This window comes from Dama dama, chromosome 25 (genome assembly GCF_033118175.1).
Source record: "Dama dama isolate Ldn47 chromosome 25, ASM3311817v1, whole genome shotgun sequence".
Taxonomy (NCBI): Eukaryota; Metazoa; Chordata; class Mammalia; order Artiodactyla; family Cervidae; genus Dama; species Dama dama.
The window spans coordinates 40,992,379-41,013,738 of NC_083705.1; the positions used below are offsets into that span (position 1 = coordinate 40,992,379).

The window sequence follows — 21,360 nt, forward strand, 5'->3', positions numbered from 1 at the left end:
CAGGTGGCTCAGACAGTAAAGCGTCTGCCTACAATGCAGGACACCTGGGTTCAATTCCTGGGTCGGGAAGATCTCCTGGAGAAGGAAATGGCAACCCACTCCAGGATTCTTGCCTGGAAAATCCCATGGATGGAGAAGCCTTGGTAGGCTACAGTCCATGGGGTCACAAAGAGTCGGACATGACTGAGTGACTTCACTTTCACAACTATGGTAGAATTCTCATTCTGTTTTCAAGTCTTCTCAGCTCTGAGTCCAATGACTCACAGATAATAGATGCTTGATAAATAAATATAAGAGAAGAAAGTAAACAAGAGGGAAAAAGGAAGAATGGAATGGTAAAAGATATCTTTTGAGTACCTTCTATTTGCCACTCTGTATCCATCCTCCACCCTGCTCTGAACCCTAAAAGACTGACCTACATGAATAGCCTAGGTAAGTTCCTTGTTCTACTTTCTGGTTAGGCTGGCCAAGGGGGAGAACACTGGCACATCAGAAGTAGGAATAGATATTTATCACCTGAGATACCTCCCCATGGATCACTGCAACCACCCAGACCCAAGACCCTCACTACACAGCTCTTCTGATGGGTAAAGCACACCCTCCCATTTCCCTTCAGATCTTAAAGTAATGATGTTTCTTGCTTTTACTAGATCCAGTCCTTTGTGCTGTTTTTGCATCTGGCCTAACCCCTCATAAATAGTCCCTTTATTAAACTCTCCTCATTAGAACTGATTCAAATGTATTCTTTTTAATGGTTGAGTGATATTCCATTGTGCATATGTACCACAGCTTCATTATCCATTCATCTGCTGATGGACATCTAGGTTGCTTCCATATCCTGGCTATTATAAACAGTGCTGCTCTAATGAGGTGGATGAAACTGGAGCCTATTATACAGAGTGAAGTAAGCCAGAAAGAAAAACACCAATACAGTATACTAACGCATATATATGGAATTTAGAAAGATGGGAATGATAACCCTGTATGCAAGACAGCAAAAGAGACACAGATGTATAGAACAGTCTTTTGAACTCTGTGGGAGAGGGCGAGGGTGGGATGATTTGGGAGAATGGCATTGAAACATGTACATTATTAAGCGTGAAACGAATCGCCAGGCCAGGTTCGAAGCATGATACAGGGTGCTCGGGGCTGGTGCACTGGATGACCCAGAGGGACGGGATGGGGAGGGAGGGGGGAGGGGGTTCAGGATGGGGAACACATGTACACCCATGGCGTATTCATGTCAGTGTATGGCAAAAGCAATACAATGTTATAAAGTAATTAGCCTCCAGTTAAAATAAATAAAGTTATATTAAAATGAATAAATAAATAAACTCTCCTCAGATTGTCCAGTTTGAATGTACCCTATATGTATCATTAACTCCAGACAGATACACAGTCTGTTGGTGACAATAACCCAACAAGTTCTATTCTACAGGAACTGATCTTGAAGAAGGATATGGAGAAAAGTTTTTAAAACAGTACTTTACTGCTCATTTTAGATGTTTAAACAACAAAAAATTTGTTTTCAGTGAGAAACTTCACTTTTACACCAAGTATTTTGTAGTTATGAACTAGTTATGCTTTTTTGCCTGCCAAAAGACAAAAATTCATATGCACTGTCCTCTCTTTCTTTCTTCACCTTTGCAGAAATCTTGAGAAAGGTTGAACACACTCTAAATACTCCATGTTGATTATTTAATACATGCAGAAACAAATGAAGGATACCTGTTGCAGTATGAGAATGTGCTCAGAGATTATTTCTTTTAAAAGATCATTTCTCATCTGTTTGTTAGTAGGATTTCTTTGTAGGTGGCTTTGAATACAGTTTTTTTTTCCCCAGAAAAGACAACAAGAGGCTATTTTAATACTTACAACTAATACTAATTTTACAAAAGTTACAAATTCAAAAACCAGGGCTCTTAATTCAACTTATAAAACTCATTATTTTATTTCTAAACTTAATTATGTCGATTTAAAAATACTCAATTTAAATTTAAATAGATTTAAAATTAACCTACTGAATTTTAACATTTTCCTTTAAAGTGGCCTTTTTTTCATATTTAGTGTCACTCATAAACTTAATTAAACTTCACTTAGATTTTATTTTTAATTAGGATATAGTTAATCCACAGTGCTGTGTTAGTTTCAGGCATGCAGCAAAGTGAGTCAGTTATACATTTACATTTATTCACTCTTTTTTAGATTATTTTCCCATATAGGCTATTACAGAGTATTGAGGAGAGTTCCTTGTACTATGCAACAGGTTCTTGTTAGTTATTTATTTTACACATAGTGATATGTATGTGTCAACCCCAATTTCCCAATTTATTCCCCCCTCACCCCCAATAACTGTAACTTTGTTTTCTACATCTGTGACTCTTCCTGTTTTGTAACTAAGTTCATTTGTACTCTTTTTTTTTAGATTTCACATATAACAGGAATCATATATTTGTCTTTCTGTGCCTGACTTACTTCACTCAGTATGGCAATCTCTAGGTCAATCCATGGCACTGCAATTAAATATTTTAAATTTAATATTCTCTCTACTTAATGCTTCTAACTAGTAAAACTTAACCTAATGTTTAGACAATGATGAATCTAATAAATTAAAATGGAAAATTCTGCAACTCTTAAGTTCTCTTATACATTTCAGTGCTTTTTACAAACTTTGTAAACCTATCTTAGCTTTTCAATTTAATAAAATCACAACTCTAAAATTAAACATTCAGTTTTACATTTTAAGCTGGAGTCATGAGGCTAATATATCAGATCCTCTAATTAGTCAAATGATCTTAACTATGACAAATATTAAATATTTAAAACATGAAACATACACAATCACTCCCAAAGTTTAGGCAAAATAATTAACTTTATTGGTTGTTAGTTCATTATTTCTATATGTAAGGGGCAAATAAGCTTTATCATCCAAGCAATTTGGGGCTATTATTACAAGCAAATTGATTTAAAAATTCCAAACAAACAGGGTTATCTGCTTAGTGACTGATATCAAACATAAAATTTTTGACCAAAACATCTCTAGAGCAGCCAACACCTAGAATAGTTTTTCTTGCAACGCTGAGGCTATTTGTACCCTGTTTTATGGTCACCTTGAAATTAAAGGCTTCATCCTTACTTTTCTCCAAGTGAAATAGTTTTATAGCCTCTATCCCCTAGGTTCAAGTTGTGCATGCTTAATCGCTTAGTCATGTCTGACTCTTTGCAACCCCATGGACTGTATAGTCTGCCAGGCTCCTCTGTCCATGGGGATTCCCCAGGCAAGAATACTGGAGTGGGTTGCCATGCCATCCTCCAGGGGGTCTTCCCAACCCAGGGATTGAACACAGGTCTCCTGCATTGCAGGCAGATTCTTCACTGTCTGAGCCACCAGGGAAGCCAAAGAATACTGGAGCAGGTAGCCTATTCCTTCTCCAGGGGCTCTTCCCGACCCAGAAATTGAACCAGGGTCTGAATTCTTTACCAGCTAAGCTACCAGGGATTCAAGTTATATATTACCAAATATTCAAGGTTGTATTCAATTTATTTATTTACTGCTTGATTTTATCTTTTATTCTTTTCATAATTTCCTTTTCTCTAGGGACATAATTCTCATAGATATTTTTATAATATCCAGTTACACTGTCTGTATCTTGTTTCCTGTGTCATGTTAGTGATAGTACATTTTTACCATCACTGCCACTCTCCTTCAGGTTACCCTACATGTGATAGGAAAGGCCTGGGCAAAGGACATATTTCACAGGTCCCTAGAGTAAACATTTTAATGCTTCCCTCCCTTCTTGGGCCCTGCTCTTGGGTAATATGCCTTAGCCTGTGAAGGACCAGTATGAGATGACTTGGGTTGAGTAGGTCTGGGCTGAGAAGGTTTAGATTGGGAGGACTGGGGCTGGCATGGCTTGGGCTGAGTGGGTTTGGATGGAGAACTTTCAGCTCGGGGGGCCTGGTGCTGAGTGGGTTTGGTTTGAGTGGGTTTGGGTTGAAAGGGCACAGGTTGGGAGGGTTTGGGCTGGGACTGCTTGACCTGGGGTGACTTGGGCTGATTTGATTTTAATTGAGAGCTGGGCAAATACATGCTGTGGGACATAGGATGGAATCCCGTCTGGAAAGATGGATTTGAAGGCCCACCTTGTGTCTTCAGCTTAGCTCCTTGCTGAGAGGCAGTCCTTCTTGGTTTTTGTGTGGCTCCTGCTGCTTGAAAGGCTTGATGGTGAGGATTTACAATACGGGGTTTCGTTCTCATGAATGGTCTAATTGTCTCTGTTGGCCTTGTTCCCCAGGCACTGACTTGCCCAGGCTTCCCAACTGCTCCTGCTGGCCGTGAACCCAGGGAATGGAGGTGACTTCCCTGGGAGTCCACTTTCCCAGACATTTCAAGGGTTCCCATCATCTGTGGTCTCTGAGGCCAGGCTGGTATATGCTGAGAAATGGGTCTTGGTGGTCTCCCAAAAGTTCTACCCATGTGATGTCTCCAAGGAGCTCCTGAGAATCTCATAAATGTTTCACCTGAATAAAATCTCTGGGGCTGGAAATACTGAATTCCAAAACGTTTGCCTGGACTATGTGCCCTTGTATTCTGAAAGGGCAAAGGATGGAAACTCTTAGGCCTCTGCTGTAACCAAAAGCGGGAGCCCATAGCCCAAGGGGCTTTCAAAGAACCACGGTTAAAGTTACCTCCAACTCTGGCTGGTAAAGGACGGAAGTTTCTCAGAGGAGGAATGAATACTGGAGTGAGATGGAAATTCTGACGATTTGGGCTGATCTGACAACTAGTCTCAGACATCTTAGCAGGGCTTTCAGATGAGTTTTCTGACTGACTGTGTCTTTGTGATCCCTCATCTTCAGCTGTTCCAGTCAAGTTTTCACTAGGGGAAACTTGAATCCCTTGAATGTTCTCAAAGTCTTGGTCTACCTGTATCCCCAACTCTCTGGCCAGGGGGGCCATGTCTTCCACAGACACACATCTGAGTGAAGAGGACATCACTTCTTGGAGGGCGGCTTGAAGACCCTCCATGTTCCTTCCTCTCTGCCCCACTTCCTCCTCCTCCCAAAACAGTAGCTGTGATGGCTTCAACTTCAAGACCCTCTGGAAAACCTGAGCCTCTTCACTCTCCCTGGCCTGGGGACTGAGGACAAAGTAGCATCTTTCAATGGCAGCTTCTCCTAAAAACATTAGCAAGTCCCATTCCTTCTCACCTAGGCAGTCAGTGAAAAAAAACACAGCTGAGGAAACCTCCATCAAGAAACCAAACTGTGTCCAAAAACTTTCTAGATCTCCACGAAGGTTGGCCACAGCAACAGGCTTCTGGGGGAAACTGGGGTTTTCACTTAAGCTGCTGCTATCAGGAAAACACCATGTTATCTCCACCAGGCCATCAGAGATCTGCCGGGGAAGCACCTGAACAGGCAAGTCCTGATGAAGAAAGATCTTGTGTGATTTCAGATGGGCAGGGCTGAGCAGGGCATTGAGGATTCTGGACTTGGAAAAGCTACAGTATCCTAGACGCACAAAAGAGATGACAGGCATCTTCATGAGAGTCAGAAGCTTTTCTGTATCCCCTGTAGGCCCTCCTGAAGACTGTGTTGACTGCTCCTTCACAATGTCCTTCATGGCCCCTAGCATTAAAATGCTTCTGTTGTTTTCTGCATCTGGCAGTAGCAGGGGAAGAGCAAACTGGCAATGATACATGTTTGACATGACTTCACGTTGCAAAGAGCTGTCTGAAGACAGCAAAGAGGCACAAAGGACATCCAGGGGATTAATGGTTTCTGTTTCTCTAATTTCCAAGTTCTCTACTCCAGTCAGCAATTCCCCTTTGCTCTCTTCACCCAGAACCTTGGGTCTGAGGACTGAATCTCTGGCTGTCACATCCAGTGCTTGAACTTTCATCAGGAAGTTCCAAGCCAAGTCACTCGGAGTCTCAGGCACCCACGTACATCCTCGGTCTAAGGAGAATTGTTTCACGAAGTCTGACCGAAGCTTTCTGCTTGTGTCCAGGTTCAAACAGGACAGGACATCTTTAAACACATTTTTTCTTTCTGTAGGAAAAAAAGATATAGTCAGTGAATGTCATGCTCAGCATCTGAGCTTTCTTCACTGACTTTTAAAATTAAGTAATTGATATTTTCTTTGAAAAAAAAGAAAAGATGATCCACCATCTGTCTGTTCTTTTTGTGGTTGAGTAATATTCCATTGTATATATGTTCTACAACTTCTTTATCCATTAATCTGTTGATGGAGGAGGGATGGAATGCTGTGGGAGATGGAAGGTTGGTTCAAAAGGGAGGGGACATATGTACATGTATGGCTCATTCATGTAGATGTATGGTAGAAACCAATACAATATGATAAAGCAATTATCCTCCAACTTAAAATAAATTTTTAAAAAAGATTAAACAAGTAAAGTGAAAGTGCTGTTTCATCACTCTGCCAAGTCTACTTTCCTTCTAAGAGATATGTCAATATGGTATGGTATGTTTCCTTCTCTTCCTTTTTCAGTACAAGTACATAAGTATGCTTGCATATGTAGAAGTACACAGTTTGGTAAAATGGATGCTATTTTATTCTATAAATGATATGATACCAAATGATTTTTCCACTTCTTTTCACTCAGTGGTATTCCTTGCAAATTCTTCCAAATAAGTACATACAGAGAACTACTTAATTCATTTTATTAATCCATTGTACTTAATGGTTTGGATGGACCACTATTTATTTATCCATTGTCTACTGATGATCATTCAGGTTTTTGAATTTTTTGGTTGTGTTCATATGCAGTAATGAAAAAGCCTGTTAATGCTACTTTATATATATGCATAAGGAATTCTCTAGGTTGATACTGATTTATATTAAATGTTAACTCTTGTTAAAGTTTGGAGAAATGGAAGAGTTTGTCTTCTCAGAATTTACATGTTGTATATAATTTCTCCTGATGTCATTTTTTTTTTTTTTAATTTTTTATGGATTGTAGCCAACCAGGCTTCTCTGTCCATGGGATTTCCCAGACAAGAATACTGGAGTGGGTTGCCATTTCCTTCTCCACTGATGTCATTTTCTAATTTATCTTCTAGCCACTTATTGAGAATACAGAGATAGTGCTAAGTAGAGAAAGAAAATCAGAGAGCATTTTCTGCTCCCCATGGATAGTAACTTAGCATAAGCTTCTTGGATCCCTTGTAAAAATAGCCTAGAAGAAACAGTAGACATGAGAGAAAGTGTAGGTTTCAAGAATTAACAAAAGGAACTCTAAGAAATCCTTCAACAGTCTGAAAGTTGCTTGAACTGGTGTATCTGATAGGTAAGAAGGTGAGGGAGAAGTTGAGGCCAGCATGAAGGATCCCCAGAGGAGGAAGTGAGAAGATGGATTGCAGAAAACATATAATTTCTGCTCTTGCCTCTCCCCTGCCTCTCCCCCACTTTTCCTTAGGACAACCAACCTCTGTTCTTCAGCACAGCGACTGGTACCCACACGGCCCAAGCCAGATGCCAAATGTTGACAAGGTAATATCAGGCTACTGTGGAATAGTACAGTGATATGTCTAACAAGCACAGAGAGGAATGAAAATTAAGAAGCAATAATTTCTAGAACCAAGTACCATTTTTGTAAATTAAAAATTCATGAAAATAGCCCAAGCAAGACAAAAAGAAATGACTGGAGATTTTAGCTGCCACCCACTGAAATGAAACAGACTTCTTATTAATTTGAGTCCCACAGTGATCAATGGAGACCCACTCCAAGATGACCCAGATATTGGACATAGAATAAAAGAATTTTAAAGTAGCTATCTTAACTATTTTTAAGAATGTACAATAATATAAACCCATAATGAATAATTTAATAGAAATTATCAGGAAAAAAGAAGAAAGCATTTAAAAATTTAAATTTTTGAACAAAAAGCATAATATCTGAATTTTTTCAAAAATCAGTAGATGGAATTTAAAAAAGACTGGAAACGACAGAAGAAAAATTCACTGTACTTAGAAGTATAGTAATAGAAATGATCCAATCTAAAGAATAAGGATAAAAAAATACTTTAAAAAAAATGAACAGAGCCTTAGGGACCTTGGGAAAAATGTCAGAAACTCTAACATACATGTACTTGGAGTCTCAAAAAGAGAAGGGGGTGCAAGTGGGACAAAAAATATTTGGATAAATAATAGCTGAAAATTTTCCAAATTTGGGGGAGGTGTAAATTCCAAATTTAGAGATTCATAAACCCTACATAAGATGAAAACAAAGAAAATCACACCTAGACACATCAGAGTTAATCACAGAAAACATTTTAAGGAAAACATCTTGAAATCACCCAGAAGAAAAGTACCACAACACAAGAGGGAACAATGATAAAATGACAAGACTCAGCATCAGAAAGAATGGAAGTCAAATGACAGAAATGATATCCATCATTTCTGAAGTCAAAAAGACACCAGTCTAAAATTCCTTACAGAAAAAATATTCTTCTGGATTGAAGGCAAAATGAAGACATGTTTCAATAAACAAAAAATAAATAAAAGTCTTCAGGCTAACAGGGAATAACATCAAATAAAAACTTGAATCTTCAGGAAGAAGAAAGCAGAGAAAATGATAAATTTATGGGTTCCTGGACTTCCCCTGCTGGCGCTAGTGGTAAAGCAACCACCTGCCAATGCAGGAGACATAAAAGACCCAAGTTTGATCATTGACTGATTCCAAATAGTATAAACCAGAAGAGAAAGTGAAAGTGAAGTCGCTCAGTCGTGTCAGACTCTTTGCGACCCCATGGACTGTAGCCTACCAGGAAGAGAGTTGATTACATATGAATTGACTCTATACATTGCAGAGCAGACAGGCAATGCCTTAAGTCTTCCTGAGACTTGAACTTGAGATGCAGTGATGGGGTGGGGGAGGGGCAGGAAGAAAGTGGCTTAAAATTTAACATGACAAAAAGCATGACAATCCTTCTCCTTTGAATCAGATGTATTTGATTTCCACCACCCCCGCCCCCGCCCAGTTCCTAGCTGCATAGACAAATATTACAGAGGCAAGAGACAGAGCATAGCCATAAATTATTATTTAAAAAAATTTTTTTATCCTCCAGTTAACTAGAATGGATTGGAAACCATTAGAATTATATACAGTCCTAACTGCATTATTATTGAAAGTTTTCTTGACCTGTTTTCCTAAGGCTGTGTCAAATACAAATTGGCGCTTGTCAAGGGCATTTTCCATCTGCCCCTTTGGAGACTGAGTCTTGTGCTGCTGCAGCTATTGACCTTCAACATGACCTGAAGGGGGTTCAGGGTGGAGAATGAGGCACTCTGTTGCTTCAGGAAGACTGGTGGAACAGGCCTTTAGATGGTTAGATATTTTCAGGAACAGATTTCATGATCCCAATCCTTGCACTTTCTCATATCCAGAAAAGCACTCAGTCCCTTCATGGTGACATCAGCTCCTGGTGGCTAGCAGAAAACCTTTTGTAAAATAAGTGCTTGATTGTGTGAACTCCTCCTTCACTGAAAATCACATACATTGACCTTCCCCCACTACTCCTTTGGAGCAGTTTCTCAGAGCTATCTGAAATGCTCTCTCCCTGGCTGCAGTCCTCATTTTGACTCAAAACTTAACTTGCAACTCTCATGTCGCGCATCTTTTTTTAGTCAACAAATGTTAGATTGGTTGCAAAACTAGCCCCAAGTAATGGCTTTCCTGGGTTTCCCTGGCGGCTCAGATGGTAAAGAATCTGCCTGCAAAACAGGAGAACCAGGTTTGATCCCTGGGTCGGGAATACCCCCTGGAGGAGGGCATGGTAATCCAGTCCAGTATTCTTGCCTGGAGAATTCCATGGACGGAGGAGCCTGGCAGGCTACAGTCCATGGGGTTGCAAAGAGTCAGACACGACTGAGCGACTAACACACAATGGCTTTCTGGTATCCACACCTTTTGTAATATTACTTTGCAAGAGATGCAGCCTATTCTTCCCCAACCCTTAAAGCTTTGTGACTTGCTTTTGCCAACAGAATGTGGCAGAAGTCAAACAATGTTATGGATTGAATTATATCCCCTACAAAAAGATGCTAATCCTCCCAGTACTTCAGAATGTGGCCTTATTTGTGAATAGGGTCATTACAGAGGTCATCAACTTAAAATGAGGTTATTAGGGTGGGTCCTAGTGCCATCTGACCAGTGTCCTAATTAAAAGAAGAAATTTGAAAACAGACACATGCACTAAAGGAAATGACTTGAAGACACAAGAGAGAAGATGGTCTTCAAGTCAAAGAATTCCAGAAGCTACTGGAAGCTGGGAGAGAGAACTGGAACAGGTCCTTCCCTAATGTCTTCAGAGAGAATATAACCTTGCCAACACCTTGGTTTCAGTCTCCAGGCCTCCATATCTGTAAAACAATATATTTCCCATTGTTCTAAGCCACCTTTTTGTAGTATCTTACTGTGGCGGCCCTAGGAAACCTATCATACAGATATCATGATAGTTCTGAGTCTAAGCCTCAAAATGCCTTCAGGACTCTGTTTCTGTCTCTCTGACTCCTCTGCTCTCATTATAAGACTATGCCTGACATAGTCTGAGAGTTAGCCCAGACTAGCTTGTTAGAGGGCATGGCAATCCACTCCAATATTCTTGCCTGGAGAATCCCATGGGTACAGAAGCCTGGTGGTCTACAGTCCATGGGGTTGCAGAGAATCAACTCAATCAACTGACCATGCATGCACAGCTTGCTAGAAGATGAGAAATGAGCCAACAGCTAGCTGACCACTGATAAGAGATGTAAACCCAGAGAAGACCAGAAGAATGCCTCTCAGTTATAGACACATAAACAATTAAACACTCTTATTGTTTTAAGTGACCCTAATTTTGAGGTGCCTATTATATTTATTATGGCAAATAAATAATAAAGAAAAAACATGCAAAACAAAACAATATCATGCAAGAAACACATAATATTAAAATGTTACCTATGGAAGAAGGTGAATAAGGAATGGAGAAAAAAGTCAAATAGATTAAAAAAGGGGGGGGGCGCTTTTGCAGAATAATGCTGACGGTATGCAATGAAAAAGTAATTCAACCCTATGCAACTACTGTAATATATTTAAAAAATTAAGAATGAGGTCTAAAAAGCAGTGGGGCAAGAGTTGTGTTATAGGTTGAATTATGTACCCCTCAAAATCATATGTTGAAATTCTAAGACCCAGTATCTCAGAATGTAATGGTATTTAGAAATGGAGTCATTGTAGATGTATAATTAGTTAAGATGAGGTCATTACAGTGAGCCCTGGTCCTATGACTGTTACCCTTATAAAATAGGAAAATTTGGGAATTCCTTGGTGTTCCAGTGGTTGGGATTCTGAGCTTCTCCTGCAGGGGGCTTGGGTTCCATCCCTGGTCAGTTCAGTTCAGTTCAGTTCAGTTCAGTCGCTCAGTCGTGTCCAACTCTTTGCGACCCCATGGACTGCAGCACAGGGAACGATTAATAAGACCCTGCAAACTGCATGGTGCGGCAAAAAAAAAACAAAAGAAAAGGGGGAAATGTGAACATAGAGACACAAACCCAGGAAGACAACCAAGTGAAGATAAAGGCAGATTGTAGGAGATGGGGGGCTGAGTGCTTCCACAAGCCAAAGAATTCTAAAGATTTCCAGCAAACTACCAGAAGCTAGGAACAGATTCTTTCTACAATCTTCAGATGGAACCAACCCCTATATACATCTCCAGACTTCCAGCCTGCAAATTGTGAGACAAGATATTTCTACTGTTTTTTGTCTTACAGCCATGAAATTAAAAGACACTTGTTCCTTGGAAGAAAAGTTATGATAAGCCTAGACAGCATATTAAAAAGCAGAGACCATTACTTTGCCAATAAATGTCTGTCTAGTCAAAGCTATGGTTTTTGCAGTAGTCATGTATGGATGTGAGAGTTGGACCACCAAGAAAGCTGAGAGCTAAAGAAGTGATGCTTTTGAATTGTGGTGTTGAAGACTCTTGAGAGTCCCTTGGACTGCAAGGAAATCCAACCAGTCAATCCAAAAGGAAATCAGTCCTGAATATTCATTGGAAGGGCTGATGCTGAAGCTGAAGCTCCAATACTTTGGCCACCTGATGCGAAGAACTGACTCACTGGAAAAGACCCTGATGGTGGGAAAGATTGAAGGCAGGGGGAGAAAGCGACAACAGAGGATGAGATGGTTGGATGGTATCACTGACTCGACTGAATTTGAGCAAGCTCTGGGAGTTGGTGATGGACAGGGAAGCCTGATGGGAAGCAGTCCATGGGGTTGCAAAGAGTCAGACATGACTGAACCACTGAACTGAACTGATAGTTTAAGCTACCAAGTTTGTGGTACCACTATGTTACAGCATTCTAGTAATCAGGTCAAGGTGTGCAGAGAAGGAAATTACTCTTTTCTGACCCATAATTGGATTATGGATTTGGGCTGAATGTGAGTTGGTAGTTACCTTCCCCTTCTACATTCAGAACTTGGTGGTGTTTATTTTCCCAGACAATATCTCTCCAAATTAAGCATTTCTCATATTTTGAATTTTCATTAAGAAATATTCAAATTCAAGGTACTGGTATAATCTTCCTCATTGAAATGGCTATATTTGGATAGCTCAAGCCAAGCATTATTTTGGGACCTTATCCATTTACCACAAATTCCTCTCCTGTTTCTGCTTCAATAGTTAGGTCCATAATCCCCATATTCTATTGATCACAAAGGTTCTAAAATGATTTAAAAGACTTAATCTGAGGTATAGAAGGCAACAGCTAAAATTAGTGGTTAGCAACTTGTTATATGTGTGATGGAGGTGACTGCAGAAGCCTAGAAGTTCATAGTCAATACTTACTTTATCTTATACTGTCCACTTGGAGAAGAACATGGCAACCCACTCCAGTATTCTTACCTGGAGAATCCCCATGGACAGAGGAGCCTGGCGGGCTACAGTCCATAGGGTCACAAGGAACTTTGCACACATGCACATACTGTCCACTATTTCTAGGTCCTGGGTTTTCCTCCCTGTCAACACCCACCGCTGAGGAAACTCCAAGTTAGACAGGTTCGAGGAATTTTTGAGGAGCTATTTTTCTGCTTCCATCTGGTGCTGTTCCTCAGTCCCCTCCCTGTTATGATACTGCAATCAAGATTTAAGTTTTTGCCTAAGTAACTCTACACACATCATTCCCATACCTTCCATACTCTTCTCCTCTTCCTCCTCCAAAGACATGCCAGTTTCTGGATTCTCATAATTCTGTTCTTCATCAGAGAACTCTGTGGTTCCAAGGTACACAGAATCCTCTCTGCCATCATAGATACTGCCCTCTGGGTCACTGTAAGCCTCTTCTTCCAGGATGATGTTTGCATCTTCAGAGTACCCCACAGATTCTAAATAGTCCTCTTGTCCTAAGTATAAAGAATCATCTGGCTCCTCGTATCTCTGTCCATCCTGTAAATACTCAATAGTTGCTGGAAATTCATACTCAGTGATCTCAACTGACTGTGGTGATGTGAATTTTGATGTGTTGTCTTCCTTCTCATTTTCCTTTGAGGACCAAGCCGTTTCCTGATAACCAGTTTCTTTGTCTGTGGAAGACTCAGAGGTTTCTAAATACAAGCACTCTTTCTCTTTGAAGGACGTGGTGATCTCAGGGTTCTCAGGCTGTTTTTCTCCAGGAAGGAAAACATCTTCCTTGCTTGCTCCTATCGGTGGAGGTGGCTCTCTATATTCATGTTTCAAAACTTCTGGAAAGAATAAGAAAGTGTGAGAGATTTTTATTTTCTCTCTCGAAATTAACAGATGTTATATTAGGGAGCTCCCATGACCTCAAATCATCATCTCTCTATTTCACTAGATGATAGGAATACCTACATAAATGGCAATAAGTCAGCTCAGAACTTTCTTTCTCCCACTGAAAAATATCAGATCACACTCCTGCCCAGCTCAAAAGTTTGAGTCTTTCATAGCAAACTCAAAGGGTAAGTGGGTGAAATAGAAAACTTGAATCCTTTGTTTACTTGTCAATTTACTGTAACCCCAAACCGGGCTTCCCTGGTAGCTCAAATGGTAAAGAATCTGCCTGCATGCAGGAGATTTGAACTTGATCCCCGGGTTAGGAGGTTCCTTTAGAGAAGGAAACAGCAACCCCCTCCAGTATTCTTGCCTGGAAAGTCCCATGGACAGAGGAGCTGGGCATGCTGCAGTCCATTGGGTTGCAAAGAGTTGGAAACCACTGAGTGACTAAAACTTTCAACAGCAGCTCAGACTTCCTAGGGTCATTACTAATGAAGTTTGATCCTAATAATTTCTAATGAAGAAGTGAATAGCTCTTATTTTAGAATAAATCCTGGAAATACTAAGACCTATATCTCTAAGTTTATGGGTCCTGTACTACATTAGAAACCATTAGCATTAATATTTTTATCTTAGCCTCTGCCTCTCTGAGTTGTGCTTAGTCGCTCAGTCGTGACTCTTTGCACGTGACTCACTCTTTGCAACCCCATGGACTGTAGCCCACCAGGCTCCTCTGTCCATGGAGGTTCTCCAGGCAAGAATACCGGAGCGGGTTGCCATGCCCTCCTCCAGGGGGTCTTTTCAACCCAGGGATAGAATCCAGGTCTTCATGCATTGCAGGCAAATTCTTTACCATCTGAGTCACCAGGGAAACCCAAGAATAATGGAGTGGGTAGCCTATCTCTTCTTCAGGGGATCTTTCCAACCCAGGAATCAACTGGGGTCTCCTGCATTGCAGGCAGATTCTTTACCAGCTGAGCTACCAGGGATGCCTTAAGTGCTTCCTATTTGCCCCTAATTATCATTGCATATTGAAAAATTAGCGTTTGACTTGCTCCAGAAAATGAGGATTCAGCTGGCATTCTTCTTACAGAGAAAATGAAATTGCTAATCCACCACGTATGTGTGTCAAAAATTATTTCCCCTCTATTTTCAAAATGGCCATACTAAGTGAAAGATGCAGCTTTTGGTCTTGAGGTTGTTAATACCTATGAATTCACTTACTTGATAAAGAAATCCCAGTGTATCACTAACAGTAGTCTCTTTCCAACTATGAGTATTTCGGGATGTCACCGTCAAAACAGTAAGACGTTTATACCAGCAAGAAAACAACTGCTGGTTTTGGATTGCGTTTGAACAAAAAAGTTATAAATCCTCCAGAACAATAACATACATCATTCCCTGCTTTTTAAATCTTGGACACTTTTCCCTTTTATCATATTTCACTGAAAATTATCTCCAGGAGAATGACAAATGAAAATAAAGGGTAGTCATTTTCTTTTTTTCAGGAAAACTGCCTTCTCCCTCTTGGCCCAAAAAGTGTAGAAATGTAACCTACCTTGATTTAAGTTGCAAATGGTAGCTGACTGGGAAAAAGTATTAAACAAACAGTTGAGAAAAAGCTGACAGCTCACTTCTCCCTTTTTCTGTACCAAAATCAACAGCTTCCGACTTTTCTTCAGGGGATCTGTAATATTCTCCAGAATCTCATACTCTTCCTCAGAAATCAGCTTCCGAGAGGTTAAGGTATCTAAGATACAATCGGGATCCTGTTGTAGGATTTCTAGTAACTTTTTTCTTTCTTTTTCTATGATTTGGGAGGGAACACTCCCTGTAGCCATTGTTCCTGTTTTCTGCAGACCAGGAAATGAACTGTGAAACTGTTTCAATGCAGAAACACAAGTTCGGTTTTGCTTTTTTTTTTTTTAAAGGCAGAGTAATGCTTTTTGGCAAAGATTAACCATGTCAGTGACCCTTAGCGTTGGAGAGAACAGATAGAAACAAGCCAAAAAGTTGGGGGGAATCCAGCCATGAGCACCCACAGATCCTGGATCCCTATAGATTATTTACCTATTTTTTTTTTTTTTTTTGATGACTTGTCTCAGTTTCACATGGTTTAGCCTCCAAGAACTCTCTGAGAAGTGCCTCTTGAACTTCAGATTCCTTGCTCTGAACTCCATCTGCAATAACAAGATCATGAATTGATTAACCCTTTTGGAGAGAAATCTGTCAATATGCAGCAATAAACAAATAAATATGACAGATAAAAATAAAAATTAAACCATTCAATGCAGCAATTCCACTTCTAGGAAATTATCTTAAAAAATAATGAGACAAATGACCAAAGATGTATGTGCAAGAATCTGTACTTTCACATTTTTATAATAGTATAAAAATGAAAGTAACTCAAATTTCCACAAATTGGGATTTATGGAACAGATGTTGATACATCAACAATGGTGTTACCAAGTAAGGTCTGGCTGCTCATTGCTCAAAAACCAGTAAGTGAAAAGTCGCTCGGTCATGTCCGGCTCTTTGCGACTCCATGGACTATGCCGTCCATGGAATTTTCCAGGCCAGAACACTGGAGTAGGTAGCCCTTCCCTTCTCCAGGGTATCTTCTCAACCCAGGGATTGAACCCAGGTCTCCAGCATTGAAGGAGGATTCTTTAGACAAATATTGGAGACAAATATTGGTAGAAAGGAAAGTTGTTTTTAATCAGAATGCCAGCAATCTGGGGAGATGGTGGACTCAGTGTCCTCCCAAAAACAGCTCAGAGGATTCTGGTTGGCCATGAAATTTTTATAAGGAAAAGGGAAAGTAATTTCAGTTAACCATTGAAATAGGGGGTCAGAGTTGTTGCCATCTCCCTCTGTGTGCAGACTTGTGGGCAGACCAGTCAACTTCTTAGATTTTTCTTTAGATGCTATCTTGTTCACACAGTGTACTTGTAAGATTATACTAAAGAGGAAGATAGGGAAGAGATCTGGTCATCTGTTAATTACTTATTCTTCATTTCAACATCTTTGATGTATGGAAAGAACCGATAGATTAGGCAAGGTATGGAGTGATCAAGATTTGAAAGGCATGCTAGGGCCAGAGACATGTAGAGCATGGGGTGCTGGATTTAAGGCTAGTGACAAAGCCAAAGGGTCTCCTGCAGAGAGCTCTTTCCTAAAAAGAGCCCTTTCCTGCCAAAAGGTGCTTACAAGTCTGCACTTGTCTGAATATCATTCTGAAACTGTTTGGTGCCATTTTGGAGAGCTCTGACGAGCTCCAGTACCACAGTTCTTTGTGTCCCAGCAGAGAAAGAATTCAGAGAGAACCAAAGTGATAGATGACAAGTGATTTATTAGGAAAGGATGCCTATGAGGCTTACAAGTGGAAAGGCAAGCGGTGGCATGCTCTGAGAACTTAGTGGCTATGGTTTTATTTATTTATTTATTTTTGGGTCTCTGTTCCTGCATTCAGGTTTTCTCTAGTTGTGGGAATGAGGGGCACCTCCCCAGTTGTTGTGCATGGGCTTCTCATTGTGGTGGCTTCTCTCATTGCAGAGCACAGGCTCTAAGCACAAAGGTTTAGTAGTTGCAGCTCACAGGCTCTAGAGTGGCTGTGGCATATGGGCTTAGTTGCTCCAAGGCATGTGGAATCTTTCCAGACAAGGGATTGAACCCATGTCTCCTGCATTGGTAGGTGGATTCTTATCCACTATACCACCAGGAAAGTCCTATCATTTTATAATCAAAGGAAAGTGGGGAGGGGGAAAAGACCAATTTCCTCCTCATTTTTGAGTAGACATCATGCTACCATCATCAACTCCTCCAGATTGGGCAGTTTTCTTGTCCCTACATGGTCAAACCAGAACTGTCACGACACTATGGAAATATTATTTTGGGTTTCAGTACAATGAGGGTCTTTACTTTGAAATGTCACCTTTTGATAAATTATTGTTCTTCATGTATGTAGAGAACAGGCCGTCACTGGGCAGAACAGCATTGTTTTATTGTTTTAGGGCATGACCCATGCTTCTGCTGCATGATTTTGTTGCTAAGCAATCCACTTGGGTTTGTGGTTAAGCTGACCTGTTTTCTTAAGTGATCATTAACTTATGGGGGTCTCCCATACTTTTTTCTTTACATACAGTCCTCTGTATGGGATTAACTCTGTCCCTATCAATTCTATTTCTGTGGGATTATGGGCTAAAGGCTGTCTTTTGTAACTTCTTCATACTGACAGAGGGTGCCATATTCTTAGAGTGGAAGATGTCAGATGGGTTTGTAGCATCTCTTTGCCTAGTTTTAGTTGCCCACTTACATATGCAGACAGAACAAGCTACAATTATGTTTCTTTTAAATATAATGTATATCTACATATACATATTGTATACAAACACTATACATATTAACATTTTAAACAAAACTGGGTTCTATAACTTGCTGTTTTCCATAATAATATATCATGGATATCACTGCTTGTCAATATGTGTAGATTTACTTCATCCTACAGTTATTTGATGTCCACCAAGATATAGATTATTATTGAAACAGGGAACAGAATTCTGTTCACAGAGCCAAAGAATGGAATTCACAAACTAGCAAACACTCATGCAGGCAAAGTTTATTTTAAAGGACAGAGATACAAAGCCCTCAGCATAGACACTGAGAAGGGGTGAAGAGACCCCAAAGACAGGAATAACAGCAGCTTTTATATCTTGATGAGAATTGATCTATTCATTTTTGGTTGGCTCTGGGCCAGAAGCATGTAATTTCTGATCAATCAGTTTAAACGTTGCAATGTACAATTTGCCATTTTTATGGCTTTTTTTTTTTTTTTTTGGTTTCCAGTTCCTCGGTTTCTCTAGACATTGTGACACCATCCCTTGACCCTTTCTCAAGACCCCAGATCATTACTTAGAGACCAAATGTATGTTTAGGAGCTAATGGTCCACCTGCAGTTTTTCTCCTTGATAAACTGGACAGCAGTTAACGATTGTCTTGTCCTGGGTCTGAATGTTTTATGACCCTCCAGATGAGGGAGGCATTCCTCAGAATGCCTAGAACCTGGAGCAGTAAATATAGCTTTGGGCTAACAGAGCAAAATGGTTATGTGAGAGAATTAAAATTGAAATTTAAAAAAAAACCAAGGCTCTGACTCTCCACTGACTGCCTAACAATTTCTACCTCATTATGAGCCATGGAGTTAAGCCCATTCTCTTAAGGCCAGTTCTTGGAATTGTACTGGCCATAGATTCAGTATTGCCCAAGATGGAACAGTTTATGTTATGGCTACAGTCTGCTCATCATGCAGTTGGCTTTTTCCCACTGGTGGCAGTTACAGTATCCGTAAAACAATTCAGGAATGTGCATCAGACACTGAGTCTGTGACTCTGCTATCCTAACCATTAATGGCTTGAGTTTGCTCTTTTGTGACTCAGGGAAGCCTGGAAGACTTCAGTTTTCCTATAAACAAGAGGCAGGAGACATGGAGGGGCCCAATCATGGAGACATGATTGGGATGGGATGGGGCAAGCCGAGCTCTGCTCAGTTCCAATGGAATACCAAAATGAAGTTAAAAAGGACAAAGTAAATCTACGCATATTGACAAGTAGTAATAGAAATAATATATTATTAAGGAAAATAGCAAGTTATAGATCCCATTTTTGTTTAAAAAGTTAATATGTATAGTGTATGTATACTATTTGTATATATTGATATACATTATATTTAAGACAGCCAGGAAAGAGATAACACAATTGTACCTCTGCTATCTCTGGTTGAGCTCAGAGAGGCAGCAGTGAGTAGTGGTGTAAGAGATCTTAATTCCCCGCTCAGGAATTGAACCTGGGTAGCCTGGATGAAAATCAGGACCAGATTTTGCCACCAGACCTTGCCACCAGACCGCCAAGGACTAGAGGCTAGAAGCTATTTTTCCTTGGCTTTTGTCCCAGTGAAAAAGCATTTCTCATGCAGGCAAAAACTGTAAATGCAGGTACAAAGTTTATTATTAGAGACATACATAGCACAACAACACATAGGACAGCACACAGAGAAATAGTTTGTTAAGACAGAAGCAAGGCAGAGATACACCTGGAGAGAAAGGTTGTAAGCCTCCCCACTAGTGAGGAGGAGCTCAGTAGAGAGGCAGTTGAGTCATTTATATAGGACATTTCTTCCAGGTCTTTTTACCCTTGGCCAATTGTTCTTTTTCCACACCTGACCTACCCTTGAACCCGCTCAGACATGCATGTGCAACTTGTTTCCAAGATGGATTTCAGTCCAGAGGCCTATGGGATCACGTTAGCATCACATATTATGGGGTGGCATCCCCTCTTTTTTGACCCCCAAGGAGCCTTTCTGCCCACATGAAATGTCTCCCTTACCCCAAGGATGGGAAATATATGACTTCCGGATTCTTTGCTCAAGCAAGGTGTAGCCCTTCTCTGTCCCTGCCATGACCGTTGTCTTAAGGTGTCCACTGGAGACAAAGCCTGGCTGCTTACCCTGTATCCGTTGTTACTTCCATTTTTGGAGGGCACACAGGAGGATGGCTGTAAGTAACTAACCTGGAGCCCACCTGTCCTGTTTCAGGAAATGCAAACAGGAGGCTAGTTGCAAGTGTCTGGCCTGAAGCCCACTTTTTTCATGCCCAGAGATATGTAAACAGGAGGCCAGTTGTAAACGTCTAGCCTGCGGCCTATCTGTCTCCTGCCTCATGGTGATGTGATAACAGCAGTATTCAAACTTTCTACTTTAAACATTTCTATTTCTATTAACACTTTTTTGTTATCAACAGAATTTAATTTTCTAAAAAGTTATCTGGTTGGTTTTTATTTTCAGTTATAGTTCACAAGAACCTGAAAACAATATAAATATCAATGGAATACTGGATGAGCAAACTGTACAGTTTTTATTGCAATGTAAAAGACAGCATTCAAAAAGAATGAATTTCAGTGACCCACAGTATAGATAAACCATAATAGCATTAAGGGGAAATTTTAAGTCCCCAAATATTATATGCAGCATGGCACCCTCCTACAAGGCTCAAAATAATGGAAATACAGACACACAGATTTTAGGAATACACACTGAATCAATGGAAACAGTGAGAGACTTTATTTTCTTGGGCTCCAAAGTCACTGCAGATGGTGATTGCAGTCATGAAATTAAAAGACACTTGCTCCTTGGAGATCAAGATCGGTGGAAGAAATATCAATAACCTCGATATGCAGACGACACCACCCTTATGACAGAAAGTGAAGAACTAAAAAGCCTCTTGATGAAAGTGAAAGAGCAGAGTGAAAAAGTTGGCTTAAAACTCAACATTCAGAAAACTAAGATCATGGCATTCGGTCCCATCACTTCATGGGAAATAGATGAGGAAACAAGGTTAACAGTGAGAGACTTTATTTTTTGGGGCTCCAAAATCACTGCAGATGGTGACTGCAGCCACGAAATTAAAAGATGCTTGCTCCTTAGAAGAAAAGCTATGACCAACCTAGGCAGCATATTTAAAAGCAGAGACATTAGTTTGCCAACAAACGTCTGTGTAGTCAAAGCTATGGTTTT

The 21,360-nt window shown here is 40.3% G+C and overlaps 1 protein-coding gene across 2 annotated transcripts; it reads right to left on the minus strand.

Annotated features, from left to right (window-relative positions):
• Positions 1–2,853: 2,853 nt before the first annotated feature.
• On the minus strand, positions 2,854–15,655 carry CARD6 (caspase recruitment domain family member 6). 2 transcript variants are annotated; one of them, XM_061129881.1, is made up of 3 exons: positions 15,353–15,655; positions 13,194–13,742; positions 2,854–6,054 (listed from the first exon to the last, which is right to left on the minus strand). In XM_061129881.1, exons 1-3 carry the CDS (start codon positions 15,633–15,635, stop codon positions 3,779–3,781), a joined length of 3,108 nt encoding a protein of 1,035 aa, XP_060985864.1. In that variant the 5' UTR covers positions 15,636–15,655; the 3' UTR covers positions 2,854–3,778. The 2 variants fall into 2 exon arrangements, with proteins under 2 accessions (XP_060985864.1, XP_060985863.1); XM_061129880.1 differs by having other exon boundaries at positions 13,194–13,745.
• Positions 15,656–21,360: the final 5,705 nt, after the last annotated feature.

What these genes read in the sequence shown, in the direction of transcription:
- CARD6 (XM_061129880.1), bottom strand. Translation starts at nt 15,635, where the DNA reads ATGGCTACAGGGAGTGTTCCCTCCCAAATCATAGAAAAAGAAAGAAAA. An exon ending in CATTTGCAACTTAAATCAAG is followed by an intron (nt 13,746 to 15,352) that starts GTAGGTTACATT and finishes TATTCTTTCCAG; the next exon opens with AAGTTTTGAAACATGAATAT. An exon ending in AGAGGAGAAGAGTATGGAAG is followed by an intron (nt 6,055 to 13,193) that starts GTATGGGAATGA and finishes TTTTTCCTACAG; the next exon opens with AAAGAAAAAATGTGTTTAAA.